General features: G+C 48.7%; 1 protein-coding gene across 3 annotated transcripts; it reads left to right on the top strand.

Moving 5' to 3' along the window:
- The first annotated feature begins 215 nt into the window (after nt 1-215).
- CD34 (CD34 molecule) lies at nt 216-23882 on the top strand. 3 transcript variants are annotated; one of them, XM_027074546.2, is made up of 9 exons: nt 216-432; nt 2402-2470; nt 10285-10467; nt 11144-11397; nt 12431-12511; nt 20746-20896; nt 21133-21185; nt 21504-21668; nt 22232-22362. In XM_027074546.2, exons 1-9 carry the CDS (start codon nt 354-356, stop codon nt 22244-22246), a joined length of 1050 nt encoding a protein of 349 aa, XP_026930347.1. In that variant the 5' UTR covers nt 216-353; the 3' UTR covers nt 22247-22362. The 3 variants fall into 3 exon arrangements, with proteins under 3 accessions (XP_026930347.1, XP_026930346.1, XP_026930345.1); XM_027074544.2 differs by lacking the exon at nt 22232-22362 and adding an exon at nt 22379-23882 and having other exon boundaries at nt 220-432; XM_027074545.2 differs by lacking the exons at nt 2402-2470; nt 22232-22362 and adding an exon at nt 22379-23882 and having other exon boundaries at nt 218-432.
- The last annotated feature ends 438 nt before the right edge of the window (nt 23883-24320 follow it).

Raw genomic sequence — 24320 nt, 5'->3', positions numbered from 1 at the left:
CAGGCTGACACAAAGGGGTTAAAAGTCGAGTGGAAGTCGAGCTTGAAGGAGTAAGACGGGGCCTCTATATAAAGTTGAACAAGTATCTGGGGCCCGCACAAACCTCCACCTTTTTTGGCCTCCACGGCGGCAACCCCAGCCCCTGCTAACGTCCTCCGCCTGTGGGACCAAGTGGGGAAGCTCACGGTTGTGGCGGCCAAGGAGAGGGGCCGGCCTTGCCAGGAATATAGAGGGAGGGGAGGGGAAAAAGCCCGATCGCCCACCCCGCTCCCGGGCGGAGGGCGGGGGCAGCGCGTCCCGCGGGCCGAGCGCGTCTCGGGCTGTGCGCATCTCTGCGGAGCGGCGCGGGAAGGATGCTGGTCGGCAGGGGCGCGCGCGCGGGGCGCGGGATGCCGCGGGGCTGGACCGCGCTCTGCCTGCTCAGTCTGCTGCGTGAGTACCGGCCGCGCGCCCGGGCGGCGGGGAGGGTCCCCGCTCTCCCGGAGCCAAGCGCGCAGAGCCCGGGGGCGCGCAGGGAAGGGACCCCCCCCCCCAGCCGCCCCAACACACGCCCCGCGCCCACGGCGGCTCCCGGCTCCGGTGGGACCGGGGCCGCCCTGGGACCGGCGCACCAGCTGGGAAGCGCTGGGGTGGACGGGGAGGCAGGGCGGGCGACCGCGCCGCGAGTGTCAACCAGCCCAGGTGTAAACCGGGCGGAGCTCTCTGAGCTTCCCGGTAGTGGAACAGTGCGACTCGTTCGCACTGCCTCTAAAGTACAGCGCTTCGAAGATGCCAGAGGCTGTGGCCAAAGGTCCGGAGCGCAAAGTTGGAGCCAGAGCCAGGAGAGGGGAGGACAGAAGCAGGAAAAGTTTTGCGCCTGGGGGTTGATTGAGAAAGCCCAGGCCGGAGCGGGTGCTGGGAAGAGAGCGCAGGCGCCCACCGACCACCACCACCACCACCACCACCACCACCACCACCGGCACTGGGCGAGCCCGAAATTTAAGGATGGGAGAGAGGCCAACCTGGGACAAGGCCCCAGCTCCAACGCCCAGGAGGCGCCGGAGGCAGGCTGAGTGAGGTGACCAGGGGGTGTGGAATGAACAACAGTCCGGGAAAGAATGCTTACATTTAAGATGTGAAAGCTAAATTACAACTCCCTCTTCTGACACCCACACCCACTCCCCTGGAGAGAAGGTGGCAGCGGATGGGGTCTGTTGTGCGCCCTGCCTCCGTCTCCCCATCGCCACCCCCCCCCCCCCGACCCTGGCACCAACTCCAACCTGTTACATTTGGGGGCATTCTTCCTCTTCCCCCTCCAAGTTCTAGAACTAGGGAATATGTCAGCAGGCTCGTGGACACCCTTCCGCTCACCCACACTTGCTCCTACTTCTTAGGATCTTGCTCTCACTTTGGTAAAGAAATCATAGACAGTAAGTATTTATTCTTAATTGCTTTCATTTGGGGAGAGCATTCTCTATCTCCTCTCATTGCCTTTAGAGGGTTTTAAACATTGTAAGCTGTTCTTTTTGCTCAAGATTCTGCTTCCAGCCCTCTAGGGCCCCCAGTTCCCTACACGTACTCATCCTACAGGCCACCCACTATGGCCCCACAGAGTGACCTGGGCCTGCCAGGGACTCCTTTGCTCTCAGTGTCCTCTGGTGTCAGCGTTGGGCCCACCCAGTTGGAGAGAGACTCCGGGCTTGGGAAAGCTCTAAGTTAGGCTCTGAGTTGACCAGTTCGGCAGCCCCAGACCTGCCCTCTGGGGCAGAGAAAAAGCTGTCACTTCAATGTGGAAACACTAGGATAGGGGAACTCCCCTGGGTGCTAGACGGCACCCTCATAACACAGTGGAGCCGATCAACAGCCGATCAGATGCTTCACTCTCCTTTACACAGCTCGTGATGACCTGGTCCTGGGCCGAGTGAGGCCCACCCTTTTTTTATTTCCTCAGCTGGCCAGTCTCAGTCTCGCCTTGGCTCATAGCAGGGGGTGGGGGGAGCGACTTAACTCCTGCAAAATCTGGGGCAGATATGCCGAGAATCTCACTGTCTCAGCTTTGGGGGTGACAGCTGGGACATGGGTCCCGACCCTCAATCTTGCCAGACTACTTGAGCCAATGTGTAGCCTTTCGTCTTGCCTGAGAACTTTCTAGGGTTTGTTTCTTTCTTTAACACTGGGAGTCATTTTCTGTCCTGGTCTACATTGGGGGATAGATGAGTGAGTGACTGTACCTTGAAACGCTGACCGAGGGACATTTGCAGGAGTTCCGTGTGATTATTGCAAACTTTAGGGCACCGGGGGTCTTCTCATCATGTACACTGACAGAGGGCTTTGTTTTGGGAAGGTCTTTCTGTGCTCTGTGAGAAGTTGGCATAAAGATGGGCACAGCGGTCCGACCAAAAGTAGACTCTTTTTGTTGCAGATGAAGCTGCTTTGGGGGGCGACCAGAGTCAGAGTGAGGCGCCAGGTAGCACTCCCCTGCCACGAACAGGTAAGAGAAGCCTTTCAGGTTATTAGGAAGCCCCATTTGTGGGCCTCCGGGTATCTGTCACCTCCAAGCCCTCCATGGCCTATCTCCTTCCTCCCTCTGTAAGGACACCCCCCCAAGGCCCGCCCCTTCACATTCCTCTTCTTCCTTCGTGCATGCTGACCCCACACCCATATCCTGTCTGGGTCTACGTGTAAGAGGGGAAAAAAGAAAAGGGAAAAGAATTTTATCAGATATTTTCCAGAGGAGAGAGGACTCCACCCTTTGACTCTCTGCCATATAGCGACCGACGAGGAGCAGCCTTGGGGACCTCTGACTAATTCAGTGGTCCCCAGTGGTCCCCCTCATCGGGCCAGTCCAGCTGGCACAACCTTTGCAAATGCAAGTCTTCCACGGCCTTCCCGTTTGACGGATAAAACACTTCTGGGCATCTTTTTCTTATCCCTTTAGCTCCACCTCCTGGGCCTCCTTGTTCACTTGTCCTCCTGTTCTTCCCACTTTGAGTCTTTGTCTCCAAAAGCTCGGGGCAAGGAGTGCCAAACTGCAGCAGATAAACTCGGGCGCAGAGTCTTACAAAAACAAATAAAAAAGGAGGAACAAATTCCACTCCGTATGGTCTCACTGCCTGATTTCCTTTAGACCCTGGGCAGGAGGGCCTGGGCTCACTTTCAGGGCTGGATGGCTATTCGGCTCCACCCTCGGGGGGCCTGGCCTCCCTCTCTCCTTGACTTTGCCTGATCTAACTTAAATGGCCCCCAAGTGTGGAGAATTCAGAAGGTGAAGGTATGGAAACAAGAACAAAAACACCACCCTCCAAAAGAAAATGCTCCAAGTTGCCAGGGCAGAATTTCCTATTTGTCTGGGTCTTGACTTCTCTAATGAGAACATTCTCTTCCCTCCTCAGCTACGAAATAAAAACACATTATCTACAATTTTTAGTCTCCACGGCCCCTGACTTTGCTAAGGAGAAAGATGCGTGCATCTTGGGAAAGTGAGAGGCCAATGAACGGGGGACGGGCCAAGGTGGACTTCTTAGCACCTGCACTCTGGGGCCCACCCCGGGGACCAATCGCTTCCCTTTGGATGTAAAAGAAAAGGCCTTTGGGCTTAGTTGGCTTCGTCTGCTTCTTCCTGGTTTGGCGGGGAGAGACCCCAAAGAACCCACAGCTGGTACCTTTTAGTGGGATGGCATCTCTAGGTAGCGAGTTCTGTTGTTGCAGAAAATGCCTTAACGAGTCTCTGGGTGAAAGTAACCTGGACCCCTGGATGGGCCTTGGAGGTGCAGGGGCAGACAGGAGGTTCATTGCTGAGCATGGTAGAATACATCGGAACCTTGTGTTTGATGGGCCCGAGAGACACCGGCTGAGGGAATGCAGAGCCCAGAAGGAGTAGAGAGAGAGGAAGGGAGGTGCCTGGACCATCAGAGAGGCAGTGGTGCCTGAGGGTAGAAAAGACCCACGAGGAGAAACTCCTTACGGTGTGGCATGCATGCTTAGCACAGTAATGTCTGGAATTTCAGGCTTATGCCGTTGTCTCTTCCGGGCTGGGCTGTAATCTGGCTCCGTGCTCTCAAACCTTTGATAAACACACGCCCGCCTGGTGTTAGTGTGCTTTGCGGGGAATAAAGGAACAAGTCCTCGGCTGGCCTATGGTGAAGCAGAACCACAATGCCTGAGCACAGGGAGGCACAGAGTTGCAGAAAGGGAGTCAGTGGCGATTAGGGGAATGAAGGAAGAGGTGACTGGGAGAAAAGTGGGCCCCCAGAGAAAGCTCAGGAGACCAGGCTTCCGTGGTAAGTCGATGGGGTCCAAGACAAGGTATTTGAATATTAAAGAGAAGTCAGAGTCCACTGTTCACTCAGGCCACAGACGCTTGGTTTACGCTCACATCTCAGTGAGCCACTAAACCATAGGAAGGCATCAGCCCAGTTCTTTGTTCTGGTCCAAGATGCCCAGACTCGGGGAGACCTGTAACAAGGATGCTTCCTAAATGTTCCCGGAGAAGATGGGTGGCTCACTACCTCCCAGAGTAGTTCATTCCATTAAAAAAAATAATACTAACCTCCCCCCCCTATTTTAAGCCTTACTTTGTGTTACAATGAAATTAGCTTTCTTGAATCATCTGATCATTAACTTCTATTCTTAATTAGAATTGGCTAATCTTCAGTGGCTTCTAATCTAATTCTCTTCTTTAAACTACCATGGAATTAATATGAGCCTTCTTCCAGACAATCCTTAACAATCTTTCTGGCCCCACTGGATTATAAAGCTCCTTGAGGACAGGGACTTGTTGAAATTGTAATGACCTTAACCCCAAACCTCAGGAAAGAATCTTCTTTTCTTCTGTGCATGGTCCTTTGCACGTCATGGGTGCTTATGACCAATACGAATGAATACATGCGTGAAATGAATCTTGAAGAAAGTTACTTATTCTCCCTCCCCAAATTCTTCTTTTCTGGATCAGAGGTTAGCAAACTATTTCTGTCAAGAGCCACATAGGAAATATTTTAGACTCTGGAAGCCATATGTAGTCTCTTAGGCATATTCTACTCTGTTTAATTATACAACACTTAGCATGTAAAAGCCCTTCTTAGCTCCCTGGCCGTACAACAGACAGCCCGCGGGTGGATTTGGTCCGCCAGCTATTTGCAGACCCCTGATCTAGATGAAATAACTCCTGGCCCTCAACCATATGACTTGGTTTCTAGAGCTCTCCTAATTCTGGTTATCCTTTCACGGACACTCCCTAATTTAACAAACTCCCTCCTAAAATACGGCATTGAATGAGACCACGCTACATAGATGTGGTTGGTGTGAACATGCCTGACATGGTCGCCATTCAATCTAAGTGCTTTTTCTGAACTCAGAGGATTGTGCTAAGCACCCTGAGAAAACAAACGAGTATCAGAGATGTTTCCGGCACTAAAGAAATTTATAATGTAACTGAGGTGACAAGACCTATACTCAGGAAACAGAGTTTATGATTTTGTGCCAGATAAGTGGTGGAGAGACGTGTCTCAGGGTCTCTGAGAAGCAGAAGGAAGGGGGCCCTATACTAAAGATAACTGCTGTTTCTTGAGCGTTTACCAGACAGGCTAACTGCTTTATGCTTCTTATCTCCTTTATTCCTCAAAACAACTAGGAGTTAGGGAATATTTTTATTCCCATTTTATAGGCAATGTTTAGAGAGTTGAAGAAGCTTCCCCCCAAGCCCTCACAGCTAGAACATGGTAGAGAAGCCTTTGAACATGGTGTGACTGCAGAGCCCAAGCTCTTTCTTCTGAGGTTTCCTTCTCTTCTCAGAAACATGGGCTGTGGGTTCCCAGCAGAGTCCAGCAGGCTTCTTCTTCCTGCTACTGTATCCCTGTGGGCTGAGACACCCAAGATTTTCTGGAAGAAACTCCTCTCAGGCAGGGCACCAGAATTGGAAAGGAATGGTGGAACGGGGCTAGCTGGCCAGGAGGAGATCAGGAAACAATACCAGCAAAAAAAAACAAAACAAAACAAAAAAAAAAAAACAAAAAACACACACAAGAAAAAACAAAAAACAAAAACAAAAAAAGAAAAAAGAAAAAGCAAAAAAACCACAACTAAACCTAAGGGGGTCTTTGGAAAGCAAGACTGAGCATAGGAGAGCATAGGCATTTAGCTATTTAAGTAGCAGAGCATTCTGGATCTCTGAGGATTTGTAAGCCCTCTTTCAGGATGAAAAGATTCTCCAATTTACTAATTGTAGGTAGGAATCTCTTAAACATGTATTACATTATGCCTTTGCTTCCTCCGTGTACCCCTCAGAAATAGGACTTTAACTTTCATGACTCAGATGGATCATGAAAATAATTTAGTTATGGTGCAGCTCAGTGACTTTGTTAATGCTTACTAAGGTGTATATATTTATTTCCTCCTACTGTAAATGATTCCAGACCAGTGTGTGTTTTTTTTCACATGTATTTATTTTTTTGAGAGAGAGAGAGAAAGAGAGAGTGAGCTGAGAAGGGGCAGAGAGAGAGGGAGACACAAAATCTGAAGCAGGCTCCAGGCTCCGAGCTGTCAGCACAGAGCATGATGCGGGGCTCGAACCCACGAACCGGGAGATCATGACCTGAGCCAAAGTCTGGTGCTCAACCGACTGAGCCACCCAGGCAGGCATCCCATGACCAGTGTGGGCTTTAATACTCATGTCTGTTTTTCATTTATCTGTTTCTTCTTTTTTAAACTGTCGTTTCTCCTTGATGTTTGCTTCTAAGAGTCTCCAATTTTTAGCTTTAACTAGGATATCGGATAACCAAGCTTGTTAGAACTTGGTGTAAAACAAGAATAATTGCCTCTGAATAAGTACCTGTAAGTTAAATGCAAAACTTTTACTCCATGAATTCTGTGACCTCTGTTTGGCGTTTTTGGCTTCTTATCCTTATTCCGCTAACTTTCTGACATCTTGTCTCTTCCCTTTGCCCCAAGCTCATGAGTTAGGATCAAATAGGATATCTAGAGTCACATAGGGTACTTAGGGGGACACAGTTAATAAAGGTAGGGTGGAAGGTAAACAACATAAGATGGCCTTTTGTTCAATTTTAAATTGCACTGTAAATGCCCTGTTGGGTTGGGGCTAACGGCTGTTTGTCTGGAAGGCTCCAGTCTAGAACGGAATGGAGTGGAGGTTTCGTTGATCGTCTCCTAGAATCGAACTGGGAAGCCGCGATTGCTCCCTTACAGAGTTGGAGAACAGAATCAGATCAAGAAAGGTCAGCATTTGACAGTTTAATGCCTTGGATGGGGGCGAGAAGCTAGGATAGACAGAGACACGTGGTCGATCTTGATTCTTATAAATGTTATTCCTCCAAGGCGCAGTCTCTTCGTGGGAGCTCCAGAAAGGGAGCCCTAGAGACTGTGAAATTAAGACACTTCCTGCCTGCTAGTCCCTACACCGCAGCACCCGGTTGGATTGGTCTCCAGGTCTTCCACCACCTTGTTCCCTCGCTCTACACCCCCTCATGTATCCCGTCACCTAGCCTTGCCTTTCTGCCCTCCCTCTTTGACCTGTTTCTCCAGGGTCTCGGAGGCTTCCTTGCTCACAGCGTGCTCAGGGCCATGCATCTGAGGTTGGGATTTCATTTTCTTGGCAGGTGGATCGTGCTACCTGCTCCTCAGCGTTTGGCCCGGTGGTGGGTGGGAGGTGGCTGCGGCAGCTGGGAGCCCGACCCCAGCGGGTCGGTAGCTGGCCTGGGTCCAGAGTCGCTTCACTTCTCTGGCACAGGCCCTCCGCCCTCCGAGCTAGCAACAGGTCTCCGCTCACATCTGGAAGAGTTCAGAACTGTTTGTCTGGGTGAAGGAGGCCCTGGGGAGGGGCTTCAAAAGCATGACATCACCTCAGTCAGGCGCAGCTTTCTTTGGAAAGCGCAAAGGGCTGGGTCAGCCTGAGCCAGATAGGATTCCCAGGAACTGATGTGTTGGAAGGAAGAAGAGGAAAGGGTGGGCAGGAAGAATGATGTCAACGGGGAGTTCCAGTGGTGCCTTGGAATGGTACCTGGGGAGGATGATCCTTCAGGTCAGTATCCGCCTGCTCCCGCCACCCGCCCCCTGTGGTGAGTTCATAGCTTAGGGGCGGATTGCTGAGTGGGTCCTGTCTAAGGGCCCGGGGAAGACTGGGTCTGCTTTCACACCTATTTCATTTTGGTAAACCCACCTCCTGCCTAACCCAGGTAGGAGCCCATCCTTTTCTCTCCAGAGGTGCGGAGGATGCATCCTGGTTCTTAGCGGTTTCGACTCTCTGACCTTCTTGCTACTTCTACTCAAGAGTCAGCTAAACCTCAGTGGCCCCAGTGTTCCCTGCGCTGAACTACGGCCTCCCTCTTGGCCAAAACCTTGCGTGATTCAGGCTCTTATCTCTAAAATGCAGGTGGTACTATCATTTCATGCTCCTGCTCACATGCACGTAATGTCAAGATATGATTGTTGCATTCACCATTTATATCCATCTACTTGCAGCAGGTGGGAAGGGAGGCAGATGTGGGACAGTGAGACTTGTCATTGCTTTTAGGGGAAGCATAGAAACTAATGCCTAACTTCCCTCTTGATGCTGAGGGAAAGAAGAGCTGTCACTCTACATTGCCATTTACCTGGAGACCTCCCAAAATTACAGCTGTAGATCTCAATCAGGAAAATTGAAAGACAAGCTTTAGGGTGGCCTGGGATCCTCAGGGGCTTTTCCTTGAGGGTGGTACTGTGGGTGCTGAGCTCTGGGTACCAAGTCGATCCTATAGCATTTATGGGGCCCAAGCCAAGAATGGAATAGAGGCCCTCATACCATATGTCTAAATACCTCAAAGTTACAATCAGGCCTGTGAGCTTATAAATGAAATGTCCTCTATCCCCTTACCTTGAAAAACATACCCAATGGCCACCTGGAAGGCCAGGTTTGAATTTGGGACCCTCTCAGTCTCAGAATTCAGTGCCACCGTGTGGCTGAGCAGGAAGAGATGGCCCTTGGCTCCCTCCTGTCCCGCTTCTCTTCTTTTTACCCCCAACCCTGGCTCACTGTAGGGGATCTTGCATGCATGCAAGGGACACACTATCTGCATGCTTCATGTGTACACCTTCTCCCTGAAACTGCCACCTCTTGGCCACCCTTGTGCCTTGGAGGTCCATACCCTGGTACTGCGGTTCACCCTCAGAAGGATGGACTGGGAGAAAAGGCCCCATGAGGATCCTCAAGTGAGAAAAGAGGCATTTGGGCAAGAATTTCTAGGAGTTCTGGTCCCCAGTGTATGATCTAGACGAGAGGGTACATCTCTGTTGGCCCCATGGACGCCTCATGGTTGGGAGCAGGGCAGAGTAGGAGGAGGAATAGAATACAGACTCTAACGTTCAGGGAAGTTTCTCCTTTCTGGATGTAAGGATGTCATTGATAGGTACCCCCAGGAAACACAGAAGGACAAGGACCCTCATGAAGATCTTCAGAGAATAATTCAATCCAGGAATATTATACTATATCAATTTAAGTTATTTGTCATTAATTCTCCCAAAACAATCCAGGTAAGGAAAGACCCTCACTTTTAGAGGTTGGTAAACACACACACACACACACACACACGCACACGCACATTAAACTACATAGTTATTGGAAAAGGCAGAACTAAGCTATCTTCCTACATTTGATGAGAAACCAGGCCTTAAGTTCTCTAGAGCATCCACTGGTCAGAGGTTCTTAAAAGAAATCGTGGGGTCACTTACTGAGTTTCTCAACAAAAGGCAAGGAGGATGGGTTTGCAGGCCATGAGGGAAAGACTAGAGTTTGGGAATGGGGGAGTCTTGGACAGATAGAAGATTTTTAAGGGGATTGAATAGAGGTGGCATGAATCTAGTGGCTATTCCCAGAGTATATGAATGGAACGGCTGGAGGGTGACAGAAAGAGAGACAGACACGTTAAAAAGGAAATCTTCCCCCATACTTGAGATCTTTGCAATGTTTATTCAGATATAACTTGATATTTTAATATTCTATTTAACATGTTCTACACATTGCCTCGTATTCTCATGTGGCTTTAGTTTTTTTATATTTCTTTATTTGTAATGATTCTGGTACGTTAAGCTCATACAGCAGCTATCCCATTGAAATTCATTTAGCTGTTTGCAACTTTTCCCTCCTGCAAATGGTACTATACTGGACACTTGATGCGTACAAGCTTTTCCTTCCTTATCTTCTTAGGGAAAATCTAGCAGTGAGAAATTCTCCTGTCCAGGAGGATAGTCTTGATGTCATGATGTCCTAAGTCTCCAGGATGATTTAGGTTCTGACTTTTCCTCCTTGTTTCTCGATAGCCTCTGGGTTCACAAATACACAAACCAGGACCACTGTTACCACAGAGTCAGCCACCTCACATACAAGTTCAACTGTTTCCGCAAATGTGTCCAGCCAGGAAGCCACCACACTAAGTCCTCTTGGAAGTACCATGCCATACCCTGTCTCTCAAGACCGCAATGGGACCGCAACAGCCATCTCAGGTAAAAAGTGTTTGTCTCGGGCCCCAGAAGGATGTGGCTGGTGCTTGGGTAAAGCATTAGGATGCCTGGAGACCTCCCTTATCCCTGCCTTCCCCCGCAGATGGAAACATACAAGTCCTGCGAAGCATGGTTTGTGCATCATGTTTAGGGTGCCCTGAGGTAGACTCCTGACAATTCCTGTAGTGATGGCTTTCTCAGGCCAACACTTTGGCTGCTGATCCTGACCAGTAACTCTCCTTGTACCCTGTTTTCATGCTGAGTTCAGCTTAGTGATAAAATAAGGATCAGATGAGGACTCCCTAGACATCTCTGATCTCTTCTAAGTGAAAGAAAGTATGTACAGGTTCACACTGGTTTTTGACTTCTTCGGGGTGAACCAGATTCCAATTCAGCATCAGAATCCTGAAAGCACCTCTCGTACATTCTCAGTGATAGCCATGGTTCCAGTAGCTGGCTTGAAATGAGTTTGGTAGGGGTTAGGATATGAAGTAACTCTTAACTCCCGCGATTCCCTTTTCTGGTTTGAAGTCCAGGTCAGTAGTGTTATCTGTAAAGTTTTAATTCAAGACAGTGAACTGAGATGTGTATAGGTGTGTGTGTGTGTGTGTGTGTGTGTGTGTGTGTGTGTGTGTATGAAAACATGTGCATGCAAAACATGTGTTTTGGTCTATTTCAGAGACTACAGTCAACTTCACTTCTACCTCTGAGATCACCCCAGTGCCTGGAACGGGGAACTCTTCTGTCCAGCCACAGACCTCTTTAACTGTCACAGTGTTTTCCACCACAACCAACTTTTCAGCTTCAGACATGACTTTGAAGCCCAGCATGCTCCCCGGAAATGTTTCCGATCCCCCATATAACAGCACCATCAGTGTGACATCCTCCACTGAGCCTTATGCATCATTTTCTCCCACCCCAAGTACCATCAAGGTAGGTGAATTGGGCCAAAAGTGGCAGATTGCCCCCTCGCTTCGTATGTATGCAAACCCTCTCCTCCCCTCAACCTCTCCTCATCCCAGCCAGTCAGATTTGGGTCATGTAAGAATTAACATGGAAAATATGCAGCTTAAATATTGCTGGCCAAGATAGAAAGGGGAAGGGAGGAGTGGAGACAGGTCGCTGACATATGCTGTGGGTATTTCATTTCTAGGGAGTTGAAAGTAAAGGGGGATTCTTGGGGGTCCATGCAGTCGGCTGTGGTTCTTTCTAGTACCTCTTGGTCTGGGCTTTGACCAGGGCACCATTTCCCTTTGAGCGTATTTGGAAACCATCCTCTATTTAATGGGGCGACTTGCAAACAATGTTTAGGACCACCACTATTTCCTGTAGATGAGAGAGTTTGGTGGTATGTCAGGTATAGAGAAGCAGTGAAGAACTGGGCAGACCAAGGATGGTGAGCTCAGCCTTGGGGTCTGTGGCTGTCAACAGTTTGGGGCAGGAAGGGTAGAAAATATGAGGGTGCATGGTGCCTGGGGGCAGGCTCAAGGGACCTGCCTGGTTTCTGTTTTTAAAGGAACCAGAATAGGAATCTGGAGAGCCCTGGGGACCAGGAGGAAAATGAGTGTCACCAGGATCAGCCTGGCCACCCCCATTACCTTAGTGCTTATATGGCCTCACTGCATGTGTATGATCCACGGCAGGGAATACAGCCCCAATGGGTAAATTTCGTCCCCTCTTCCATTTCTGCACCAGCCAAGTTCATGTTTACCAAGATTGCAAATAGCTGCTTGTTGGCAAGCCCAGGCTGGTAACAAAAGTTTTGATTATCTGATGGGGATGGGTGTAAGAAGGAGGAAGAGACTAACACCAATTTATACATCTAGTCCCCTGCCATTTTTAAATTTCCTTTTTCCTAAAACCTCTTAAGAGAGTACCCCCACAGAAATCAAACTGGACAAGAGGTGGGGGTAAAAACGAGGGGCAAAGATACTGGCTTATTTACTTTGTTTTTGTTTTACTACAGGGAGAAATCAAATGTTCCCGAGTCAAAGAAGTGAAATTGACCCAAGGTATCTGCCTAGAGCTAAATGAGACCTCCAGCTGTGTAAGTCAAACTCCCCTCCACCTCACCCCTATCCTTTCCTCCTCCCTCTTCTCCCACAATCCCTTCCGAACATCCTTAAGCCCTCTTGGACTGGACCAGACTTCCGTGGGGGTGGGGAGAACTTAGTTGGTCAGGCGCTTTCAAATACAGAGCTTTGGGTTTAGGGAGTAAGAGGCCCCATCTGGCGGGCAAAGAAGGCAAGGACAATTTTTTTAAAATTGAGTTAACTTTTTCCCCTCCTCTGTAGTACATTTAATATATACATGTCAGACTTAAGTTTGCTTTCATGTTAAGAAAGTCCTTAGTGAAATACACACTAGTGACCTGAAGTGCCAATTTGCTTATTATTTATATATAACTCTTTAATCCGTTTAGAATTCTTCTGTGCTGTAATGCCACATTTTCCATATAACCGTCTTTCCTCACATTGTTTATTGAATGATCCCCTTTGTTGACTGGAATGCTGTTTTTTAGCTTGTATTAAATTTGTATTTGTCCCAGGGCATATTCTACAGAGATATTTTGTTCAGTTTGTCATTTTTTGCCTATTTTAAGTTTTTAAAAATTATTCTACTTTTATATTATAGTACTCTTTAATATCCAGCCATGCAGGTCTTGGCTCACTACACCATAAAAAGTTTATTTTTTTGTCTGTTGTTTTAGAAAAACTTTAGAAACATCTTGTCAACATTAAAAAAAGAAATGTTAACATTTTCATTGGAACTGCTCTAAAGTCTCTCTCTATTTTTCTGGTCTTCTCTTGTATCATTCAGCATATTATCTTTTTAGTTTTTAAAAACTAAAAGCTAGTTTGTTTGTTTGTTTGTTTGTTTGTTTTTCCGGTAGGCTTTATGGACTTTTAAAGTTTATTTATAATACAGATTTCCCATTAAATATTCTAATCGATCATTGCTGGTATATTATAAAGTTGAAAACTTCCAACTTTTCAATATACATTCCCAACATATATTGAAAGTTTTGAAAATTTATCTTAGGTTTAGCCATTTTCTTTAACTTACTCGTTAATTTCAAGACCTCTTTACTTGATTCTTTTTTGTTTTCAAGGCAAGCTCTCATGTTGTCTGCCACCATACATTGTTTTTCTCCTCCTTTTTAGTAGTTAATGCCTTGTTTAAGTTTCACATCTTATTGCATTGGTTAGACCATACAGCTCGGCGTTAACTTTGAATGTTGATAGCAGACGTCCTTGCTTTGTTTCAGTAAATCCAATTTCCTGACAGTTACAGTTTCCTCGACGAAGAATGGAATGACAGGACTCTTCCTGTTCACTTGTAGGAAAAAACATTTCCTTATAAGTTGGGAATCCATTTAAGGGAACTGTATGTGTGACGTGTGACATGTACACACGCACATGGGTAGCCTATAGTCTGTAGAGGGCATTCAGTTATTTATTTTGTCCATTCTGACTGCCCATATCGTACCTGTGATTATCAGTTGGGTCATTCTGACTCACAGATCTTTTAGAATTATGCCTAAGGTCTTTTTTTAGCCCAGGACTTCTAAAAACAATGGGAATTGCAAAGACATAAGTTCGCACAATAGGATAAGTGCACGATGCAAAATAGTGAACTTAAACATGAATATACAATGTACAAGTAATACAGGAATTGCAAAGACAGAGGCTCACACAATAGAACAACTAAGTGCAATTTGCAGACTAGTCAACTTAAACATGAGCATACAAAGTACAAGTAATACTCTGTGTGTTTCTGATACCTATTTTCAACTCTCCTTATTAAAATAAACATCGCCAAACCCTTTGTTAATTATAGCTTAAAAAACGACTTTTTTTTTTTTTTTTTTTTTAGTAATATCCTGGTGAAGCACTTATTTTCCTGTGTATCACACTGGTCTGTGCCAAAATGCTGCTTCTGTGTGCCACTGATTTAGAGCCAATTGCAGGGCAATCTAAGTGTCTGTCCATTGCCCTTCAAGGCTCACATTTAACTAGGGTCACCATACAAGACAAGTGCTGGAAACTGACCGCTACTCCAGAAATAACTCCTCTTACTGTGGTTGCTTTCTCTCTGTGGTCTTTACTGTCTCGTCATTCATGCCACAGCTGAGAAGGTCTGCTCTCTCGTCTGAGATCTGGGGAGCATCTGTGAGCAGGGACGTGCAAAGACAGCAGTCCGTCCACTATGCTAAAGAAGGCCTCTGCACCATTCACGGTGAATCAACTCTCTGGTGACCCCTTGGTCGTGCTACTTTTCCCTGGCCCCTCTGTCACCGTTGATCCCCCCTCTCTTCCTGAGGGTTCCTCCTCCCTAGTCCCCAAGCAGCAGTGCCTCCTAAGTCTCCCCAAGGTAATTTCCCCCCCGGGCAGCAATCATTGTTCAGAATCTCTAGCCAAAGCTCCGGATTGTGTTTCAGATTCCTTTCCCTTGAGTCCTACTGTGTGCTTATTTGATCATCAATCTGTTCCCAAGGCCGTGAGTGAGTGGCGTGGTGCCTCCTAGTTTTCCTTAGGTTGCATTTGCCCCCGGTGTCAGAGGGCCTTAAGGGACTGGTTCGAACCGTGGGAAACTCAAGCCCTACTCACACCCTAAGGAGAAGCATGAAGGATTTGAATTCCCCTAACATTATGTCCTTGAGTACTTGTGCAATGTCGGCGTGCTCCTGCCTCCCGTGTACTCCCGTAACGGAAATACGTGTGCAAGTTCTCAGCTATCCAGACACTCGCTCTGCACTGGGATGTACTGAGTATCCAACCTTTCAGCTCCCACTGTGTGGATTATTCCGCCTGTCTTCTGTACCTGCATCCTGCAGGCATTCGTTTCTCAACTACTCTCCTTTTGCTCCCCCTCCTTCACCTCTAGGCAGAAATCACCCCTGTCAGCCTGGGGGGGGGGGGGGAAAGGGCAACCCCTACCCTCTTCTCAAGCACCTGCTACTCCGTCTTAGAGCCCTCATTTGCAGGACCCGTCACTCGTCACTCTGAGTCTGACTTTCATTCTCTCGGCTGCAGTGTCAGGGTAATTTAGTTTTTGTGGTTATGGGTTCCCAACTCGTTTCCACAATGTGAGCTTACTTTATTCTCTTATGCCGTCCCCCCATTTACCCAGGGAAATACACCAAGAAATTTTTTAATGGTGGTAAAAGACACATAACATGAAATGGACCATCTTAACCATGTATACGTCCACATATAGTTCAGTGGTATTAAGAACGTTCGCATTGTTGTGCAGTCTCCAGAAGTCTTTTCATCTTCCAGAACTGAAACTCTACATCCATGAAACAACTTCCCATTCCCCCCACCTCCTCGCCCCTGGCAACTACCCTTCTACTTTCTGCCTCTGTGATCGGACTACTCCAGGTACCTCATAGGAGTGGAAACATACGGTATTTCTCTTTGTGTGACTGGCTTATATCACGGAGCATAATGTCCTCGAGGTTCATCCATGTTGTAGCATGTGTCAGGATTTCCTTCCTTTTTAAGGCTGAATCATGTCTATACAGCATTATGCTTATCCCTTCATCCACCAATGAACACTGGGTCGCTTCCATCTTCTGCTGTTGGGACTGATGCTGTTATGAACATGGGTGTACAAATACCTCTTTAACACTCTGATTTCATTTTGGGGGCGGGGGGGCACATAGCCGGAAGTGGAATTGCTGGATTATATGGTAAATCTATTTTTAAATTTTCGAAGACCCGCCATACTGGTTTCCATAGCAGCGGCACCATTTTGCAACCCACAGGGCACAGGTTCTGACATGTCCACATTCTTACCAGCATTAGCTATGTTCTGAGTTTTTCTGATAGTAACCGCCCTAATGGGCATGAGGTGATAGCTCATCGTACTGTGGATCGGCATTTCCTAGTGATTAGTGATGCCGAGCATCTTTTCATGTGCTTATTGGCCTTTGCGTATCCTCTTTGGAGAAATCTCTATTCAAGCCCTTTGCCCACTAGTTTGTTCTTTAGAACTACCTTTCTTTAGAGCCACATGTGTTTACATGCAGAGGTCGTATTTCCTCAGCTAGCTCTCATCGCCCTTATTCTGTCGTATTTTCATCTAAGGCGGGCTGCTTCCAGCCTCCAGATCATATCCCCCAGCCCACGCCTTCCTTGCCCTCTGCCCAAACACTAAAGGTCAGTTTCCATGCAGAAAAAATAACTTACAGATGGAGGACAGATGAAGACCATGTGTCTCCTGGTGAGAGCCTGAGATCTAGAGACAGTCTTACTCCTCGCTCGTGGTCAGCTGCTCACCGGTGGGGTGACTTGTAGCAGAGTCCTTCACTCCAGTCTCTAAATGAAAACAGGGTTTTACCTGCCACATCAAGGTCACACCAAAATAGATAAAATGAGAAAGAGAGGGAAGGAGGGAGAGAGAATGAAAATTGATCCTAAAAATCTCATCATTAGGAAAAAAAATTTTTTTTTCATTTCTTAAAATTTATCCTGAGGGGCACCTGGGTGGCTCAGTTGGTCGAGCATCCGGCTTCTCCTCAGATCATGATCTCGTGTTTTGTGAGTTTGAGCCCCACCATCAGGCTCTGTGCTGACAGTTTGGAGCCTGGAGCCTGCTTCGGATTCTCTGTCACCCTCTCTGCCTACCCCTCCCCCATTCACACTCTGTCTGTCTGCCTGTCGCTCTCTCAAAAATAAACAAACATTTAAAAAAGTTTATTTTGAGAGAGGGAGAGCGCGAGCGGGGGAGGGGCGGGGAGAGAAGAATAGAGAGAATCCCAAGCAGATTTGGCTGTCAGGTCAGAGCCCAAAGCTGGCTCAAACTCACGAAACTTGAGATCCTGACCCGAGCCAAAATCAAGAGTCTGACGCTCAACTCACTGAGCCCCCCAGGCGCCCCACATTGGGAAAAAATTTTAAGGATGATTTGGAAAAATACCTGTCCCTCTCTCCCTACTCCAAGTGCTTAATGAACACGCTTCCTTAACATGTTAAGAGTCTTGGCAAAGTTTGAGAATGCTGCTCTAGAAAGGTTAGATGGTTTTATCATTGTAGTTATTATTTTTGCAAAGCAACATGTGTGAGCAGATGTGGTTAGGGGCTAACAAATCTGATTCTCATGAGCAAAATGGCAGTCTGTGGCTTCCTCCTGCCCACTCTCCCATGATATCTGCCCACAGCCTCTCTGGGGGGAGGATGTTTATTTCAAGCGTCCGGAGAAGCATTGTGCTTTGTTCAGGATCCACCTGCTCCTCTCCAGGCTCAAACACAATTCACTGATGCTGTTGGATTCCAGAGTGGGAGGCTGGCCACTGTTATTCCCTTGAATTTAGTCCAAGAAACTAAGCGAAGGGTGGAGGGACCCTGCATGGAAGCCAGACCAGTTGGAACTTTAAGCTGAACAACAATTCACCGGGTTCTTCTGTTTGTTTGGTGCTATGTTTAGTGTCCTCTGGGTTCAAAATTATGTAACGTACGCCCATCCTCCCCATTAAGGAGTCGTACTGTCTAGTCAGAGAGAAATGGCAATGACAGTAAGGCAGAAGATGATCAGACACCGAAGTGTGGGTTCTAAGGGCTATGGTATATGGTATATTACTATCATTGATGGTAACAATACCAGCTGCCCTTTGTCAAGTGCGCATTGGGTTCCACACACTTTGTTGGGGGCTCTTTATACAACACCGCTTTAGTCACAGCTCAGTCTTCGACTGAGGAACCTCACGCTCAGACTAGTTGTATGTCTTGCAAAGAGTCTAGTCAAGCGCAGAGGCAAGATTGATGCTGGGTCTATGGGAGATAGGGCCAGTCTCACTGGGGAGCTGGGGTTTGAGTTGAGTCTTGAAGGATGGGATTTCCAAGGAAGAGGGCCATGTTCTTCCTTTTCATATAGGCAGGGCTGTGAAGGTCACAGGCTCTCACACACTTGGGCTCCCCATAATGGCACCCTCAATCTGAAAGCCTTTCCTGACCAGCTTTCCCTGCGCACATTCTCCCCATTCTTCAAGGCTTACTTTGAGGTGTTTCTGATAACCCCCAACCTGATGTATGCTCACCCTCCTTTGAATGTCCATAGAACTTTAGCTGTACCTTCCTCGTGGTACTTACCGTGTAACTAGCTCTGTCACTTGTGTCTTTGTGCCTCAGTTTCTTCATCTCTGAAATGGGGAGAATAATAACACCCATCTTGAAGGGTTGTACAGGTCTAAATGAGTCACTATATGTAAAGCACTTGGCACAGTGCCTGAGACATAGTGACCATCATTTGTTTTCATTGCCATGCATGCAAACTAAGAGCTTTGGCTATGTGGAATTCATAGCTACCCCCCCATGATACATGTGCAGAGATTTGCACACAGTGTCTTCCATTCAGGGCTTGGTAAATGTCAGAAGAGCTGAATATGGTTAAGGTGCAGCTTCTTAGGACTCTGCAGGTTGAGGACGTGCTATTTTGTGTGGTTTGTTTAGATTATGCAAGAGCCTTGTCCCTCTGCCTCTCTCAAGAGAGATAGATTTCAACCAGAGATGCTCCAGGAGGCCAGAGTTGTCCAGGCGGGGACTTCCCTCCTCCTCATCCAGAAGGCATGGTGTTTGGGAGGGTGCTCCCAGGGAAGCAACGTAAGGCTCCCAAAGAGAAAGGGGCCTAGAGAAGAAAGACACTGCTGATCATATCCAGTGGTATCCAGAATGCCCACAGCAAATGCGGTTTTCAAGAGCCAGATTTTTCCAGAGACAGAGCCTCTATCCAAGTACTTCCTCGGAGACCTTTTCTTTGCTTTGCTTTTTAAATGCTTACTTATTTTTGAGAACGAGAGAGACAGAGTGTGAGTGGGGGGCAGGGCAAAGAGAGAGGGAGACCCAGAATCCGAAGCAGGCTCCAGGCTCTGAGCTGTCAGCACAGAGCCCAACGTGGGCTCGAACTCACAAACTGTGAGATCATGACCTGAGCAGAAGTCGGACTCTTAACCGACTGAGCCACCCAGTAGGCCCCCTTAGAGACCTTTTCTTGAGAGTTGAAGCAGCAGTGGCCTGAGAGTGCATTCTTCTGTGCCATTGGTTCTTGAGGGGCTTCTGAGGCTACCTCTGAACTCCTGTCTCTGTGACCTGAAGGTTAGCTAGCCCTGCTCTTCTGGCCTCCTCCAAGCCCATTGAGTTCCACCCAGCTCCCTTCAAGTCCAGCTGATAGAAGAAAGCTGGGGCCTGAGGCCAACCCTGACCTTGCCGTGTGCAGAAGCAAAGGATCCTGGGTTTTCCTGCCGTGGGCCACAGCAGTAGGAAAATACCCAGGCTGCTTTCCAAGCTGGGAGGCCCACAAGGAGCAGTCCTGCCCCACAAACAGGAAGCTGTCTCCTCCACGCAGGCTCAGTTCGGATGCCCCTCCCACGCCCCAGCAGTTTTCCCCGAACAGGAAAGTTGTCGGAGCCGTTCAGGCATTTCCTCCTCACCATCTGCCATCCGGACAGAGGAGAGAGTCTTGGTTTCGGTTCCTTTCCTGTGCAGGGGAGGCCGCTCTGATTGGCAGCTGCTGGAACACATCCTGGGAGGTGTGAGAACAGGGTGTTGGAAGGGCACAGCCAGTGTTTCCAATTCATCTCTGTCCCAGGACTCAACTGGCAAAGAATCATGAGAGCTTATCTCCTGGGGCCCAGTTCCTGAGTCCTAGGGACCAGACAGCAACTGGAACCATCTGTGGACCTCATGTAAAACTGGCTTCCATGCTTTTAGTGGGGAAAGGGGGATGGTAGACTGGGTAAAAACACCATTTCAGTTTCAACCATGCTCCTCGTGAGCCCCGTTGGGGGGTAAGATGGAAGGGCCCAAGGATGCCACTGGGTCTATAGCCATAGACTTGTTCTCTACTCCCTTCCCTTGGCTTTTCCTCCAACACTTGGGGCTTTTATAATCTTGAAACAAAGGATTTTCTCTCCATCAGTAATACACTATTCATATTTGCTGTTTGAATTTAATTTGAAATAGCGTATGTGTCCATGGGCAATCCTTAAATAAGACAGTGTTTCCTGAATTTCTGCTCTGGTCCTCTTACGGCCCCACCTAGGACACTGATAGATGTTTCGGGACGGGGCAATTTTTGAGTTTTTTTCTTATTGTGTTTTGGCACATCTGTAGTTCACTGGATTTTTTTTTTCCCAGTTAAATTTTTTAGGAAGAAAGGATCCTTCTTGTTTAGAGAGTCATAGTGTGACTTTCATCGGGATTACTACCTGAGACTCTGGATGCAGCTCAGGGTATATGAATAATTTCGTCTTCTGTTCCCCATTTCTCTCTATGTTGCCAGGAGGAATTTAAGAAGGATAATGGAGAGGAACTGACTCAAGTCCTGTGTGAGAAGGGGCAGGCTGACACTGTGGCTGGCATGTGTTCCCTGCTCCTGGCCCAGTCTGAAGCAAAGCCTCACTGCCTACTGCTGCTCTTGGCCAACAGGACAGGTAAGGGGTGCATCTGTCTTGGGGTCTAGGGAGGGAGTGGGGCTGAGGTTAGACAATCCTGGGTAGAAATCTGGTATCTTAGCTCAAAGAGCACAGGTGCTGGGGAGAAGAGCCAGGCTGACTTTGGGAGATGGAGCACCCTGGGCATCAGAGCATCATCTAGAACATCACAGGAGGGCACAGGAGGATGAGCTCTTCCTGCTTCTAGATTCAGCAATCCCTGTTTCTCATTCTAGAACTTTCCAGTAAGCTCCGTCTTCTGAAAAAGCACCAGCCTGACCTGAAAAGGGTAAGTTCTCTAAGGTGATGGGAATTCTCAAAGGGAAAATTGGGTCAGGGGAGTCACTGGAGTGGAAGAGAAAGTACTTATCTTTTCTAGACTTGTCCTTCCTACTTCTCCATCCTTCTGCAACAGTCCTTACCTGTCTGAGCTTGAACCAAAATTTTATGGTTTTAAAAGATGTCAGTCTTAAGTCCTTTTTAGAAAAATCCCTGAGGTCCAAGACTTCCTGTGTTCATCCGCTGTTGGGTCTAGCGTGGGCTGGGCTTCTCTTCTAGAACTCACATCCCACAGGTGACAGGCTGTCTTTTCTGTCTTCCCTTCAAGCTTGGGATCAAAGCCTTCTCTGAACAAGATGTTGGGAGCCACCAAGTCTATTCCCGCAAGACCCTGATTGCCCTGGTCACCTCAGGGATCCTACTGGCTGTCTTGGGCACCACTGGCTATTTCCTGATGAAGCGCCGCAGTTGGACCCCCACAGGAGAAAGGCTGGTCAGTTTGGGGGTCCAGGGCAAAGGAAATGAGGAAGATAGTGGTCTTCTGGGGAGGTCCATAAATGTCCTGGAGCGGGGAGGAGACATAACAGAAAAGGTACTTCCGTGCTTTTACACATGGACGTGCAGAATGCACATTACCATGTCCATGGACAAGTCTGAATAATATATAGCAGATTGGAAAAGAGGCACTAACTGGGGCCAGCCCACCTGCTCACTGTGGCAGCAGATGGCTCATGTCATCCGTTTATGATTTTGCCCGGGATAGTTCAGCTGGGTATACCAGAACAGGCTGCTAAATCAATCACACTTATTGACATGTATATTAAATGTCCGTGGGTGCCACTTAGCTCACCAGAAGGGCCCTTATGGAAGGAAAATCTACTGTTGGAGTGTTCTGGATGAGGGAGGACAAGGCTGGGGTTTGACTCTTGGCTTCTGGCCTGCTACCCACTCTGGGGAGGGCATTCCATCCTGGGAACTGCCTGGTGTCTGGCGGGAGCTGGTTATGGAGCTGTGGTGGCACGGTGTTGTGCCTCTCCTCTGTCCTTTCTCCTCTAGGAGCTGGAACCCTGACTGCTCTTCAGGAAGAAAGGAGTCTGCACATGCAGCTGCAACCCCCTTCTCTCCCTCCCACCTCATCTCCCCCCACCCCTGCCTCACTCCCCTGCTTACCAGATAATGCTCCTTTATTTATACACTGTCTAGGGTGAAGACCCTTATTACACGGAGAACGGTGGAGGCCAGGGCTATAGCTCAGGCCCTGGGGCCTCCCCTGAGGCTCAGGGAAAGGCCAGTGTGAACCGAGGGGCTCAGGAGAACGGGACCGGCCAGGCCACATCCAGAAACGGCCATTCAGCAAGACAACATGTGGTGGCTGATACCGAATTGTGACTCGGCTGGGTGGGGCAAGGCTGGGCAGTGTCTGGGGAAGGGGCCCCTCCCTGCATCTGACCACATGCTGCCTCCACGCTGGAGGCACCATCGATTGCATTCTACTCTTTCCTGCTGCACACATCCTCGGAGGCTGTTCCTGGGGCCCGGTATTGCACCGGGCTGAAGGGTTCTCTCCACCTTGGTGGAGGGGAGATAACCCCTGCCATTTACATGTTCAGCTCGCTAAGCCCAGAATTGGGTCGACTCTGAGTAAAGGTGTGGGGGGAGGGGAGGCCAAAGTGCAGAGAAGCTACCAGGGTTGGGGGGTGGGAGGTGATGATCTTGCATCACTCACACGTGGGCTTCTGTCCTCTCCCTCCTCTCTGCCATATTAAAGGAACTCCCAGGGGAAGCATGGGCCTTTTCTGGGCTACAATTTCCTCCCAGGAGGCTTTGCCTTTTCCTGTTTCTTCCTCAGATCTGTCTTCTCTACATCAGGAAACCAAAGCAACCCAGTGCGCCTGCTCCCTTGTAATGATGCAGCCAGAAAGACTTGTTATCCTAAACCGTCCCCCTTATGCCCTGGCCAAGGCACTGTGGATTCAGGCACCGGCTTCCCTCATGCTTTCCAGTTTCCCCTGAGCTCCACACCTCCCTCCACATCTGCATACAGAAGCCTGCTACGTTTTCTGGCTGAGCCTGGAACGAGGCTCCAAGTTTTGAACAACGTCTTGTGTGTGTGTTTGGGAGACAGGGTTAGGGGACATGGGTCCATGCATTCCTTCCTGTGGGGGCAAGTGGGAGAGAGCGAACGGCTCAGTCCTTGTCTCTCTGGGGCTCATGGAGCCTCGTCTTGAGTCTCTGTTTCTCCCTGTGGGTCAGAGTGGACAGGATCATGGGACCAGACCTTTGAGCCAAGCCTCTTGACTTGTGCATCTCTGAGGAAGCGCCTTGCTCAGAGGCTAGGTCCTGGCCTTATCCTCTGATCTCAATGGCTTCTTCCTTCCTCCCCCTGACTCCTGGGTTGAGCTGTGGACTCAGTCTCCCAGCAGATCTCTGTCTCCCTCACTCCAATCCCCTCACTGCTCTGCACCTCCATGTAGTCAGGGCCCCTTGACATCTCCAGAGAACCTTCACCACAAGCCACCTCCTCTGTAGGTGACCCAGGTTCTCATTTGCATTTTTCGGGTTTTTTTCCAGAGGGGTAAGCAGGGATCCTGGTTTCAGTGACGGTTGGAAATCGAATTTTCCAGAGAGAGGAAGATTGGGTGGGTTTTATTTCTGAATAAAAAAATGGTGTGTGTAAATACTGTAATTAAAGTGATACTGAGACACATCTGTTCTGTGTCACTGTCCCAGCCAGTTGTGTCTGAATGACCCAGCGGTCTCCCCGTCAGACCTCAGACCTGGCCAGACTGTGAAGTGATACGGTGGAGAGGGGCTAGCCAGGAAAGAGGTGGGCCCATCATGGGGACACAGGTAAAACCCAGGGTGCTGCCCTTTGGCCAAGTCTCCCTCTCTGGGGGAAGCTCACAGGAAATCTGGATGCGTCTAGTCACAGAAAGACAGACCAGGATGCAGCAGGGGCCGTGAGGATGGAGGGTGGTGTGCCAAGGACATAGGTGCTGGAGGCCTCGTGGCCTTTCTGAGAAGTGGCACGTTGGGGTCACCGTATGCAGAATATGCATAACCGGGCGAAGGAGCCCCATGCACGCCTTACTGCCACACCACGTCCTGCCCGGAGCTGGGAGCAGAACGGTGAAGGCTGGGGCGG

The sequence above is a fragment of the Acinonyx jubatus genome, chromosome E4 (assembly GCF_027475565.1).
Source record: "Acinonyx jubatus isolate Ajub_Pintada_27869175 chromosome E4, VMU_Ajub_asm_v1.0, whole genome shotgun sequence".
NCBI lineage: Eukaryota > Metazoa > Chordata > Mammalia > Carnivora > Felidae > Acinonyx > Acinonyx jubatus.
The sequence above is the reverse complement of the archived record's forward strand: the minus strand, read 5'-3'. Positions and strand labels throughout refer to the sequence as shown.

What these genes read in the sequence shown, in the direction of transcription:
- CD34 (XM_027074544.2), top strand. Translation starts at nt 354, where the DNA reads ATGCTGGTCGGCAGGGGCGCGCGCGCGGGGCGCGGGATGCCGCGGGGC. An exon ending in CCACCCCAAGTACCATCAAG is followed by an intron (nt 11,398 to 12,430) that starts GTAGGTGAATTG and finishes GTTTTACTACAG; the next exon opens with GGAGAAATCAAATGTTCCCG. An exon ending in TAAATGAGACCTCCAGCTGT is followed by an intron (nt 12,512 to 20,745) that starts GTAAGTCAAACT and finishes CTATGTTGCCAG; the next exon opens with GAGGAATTTAAGAAGGATAA.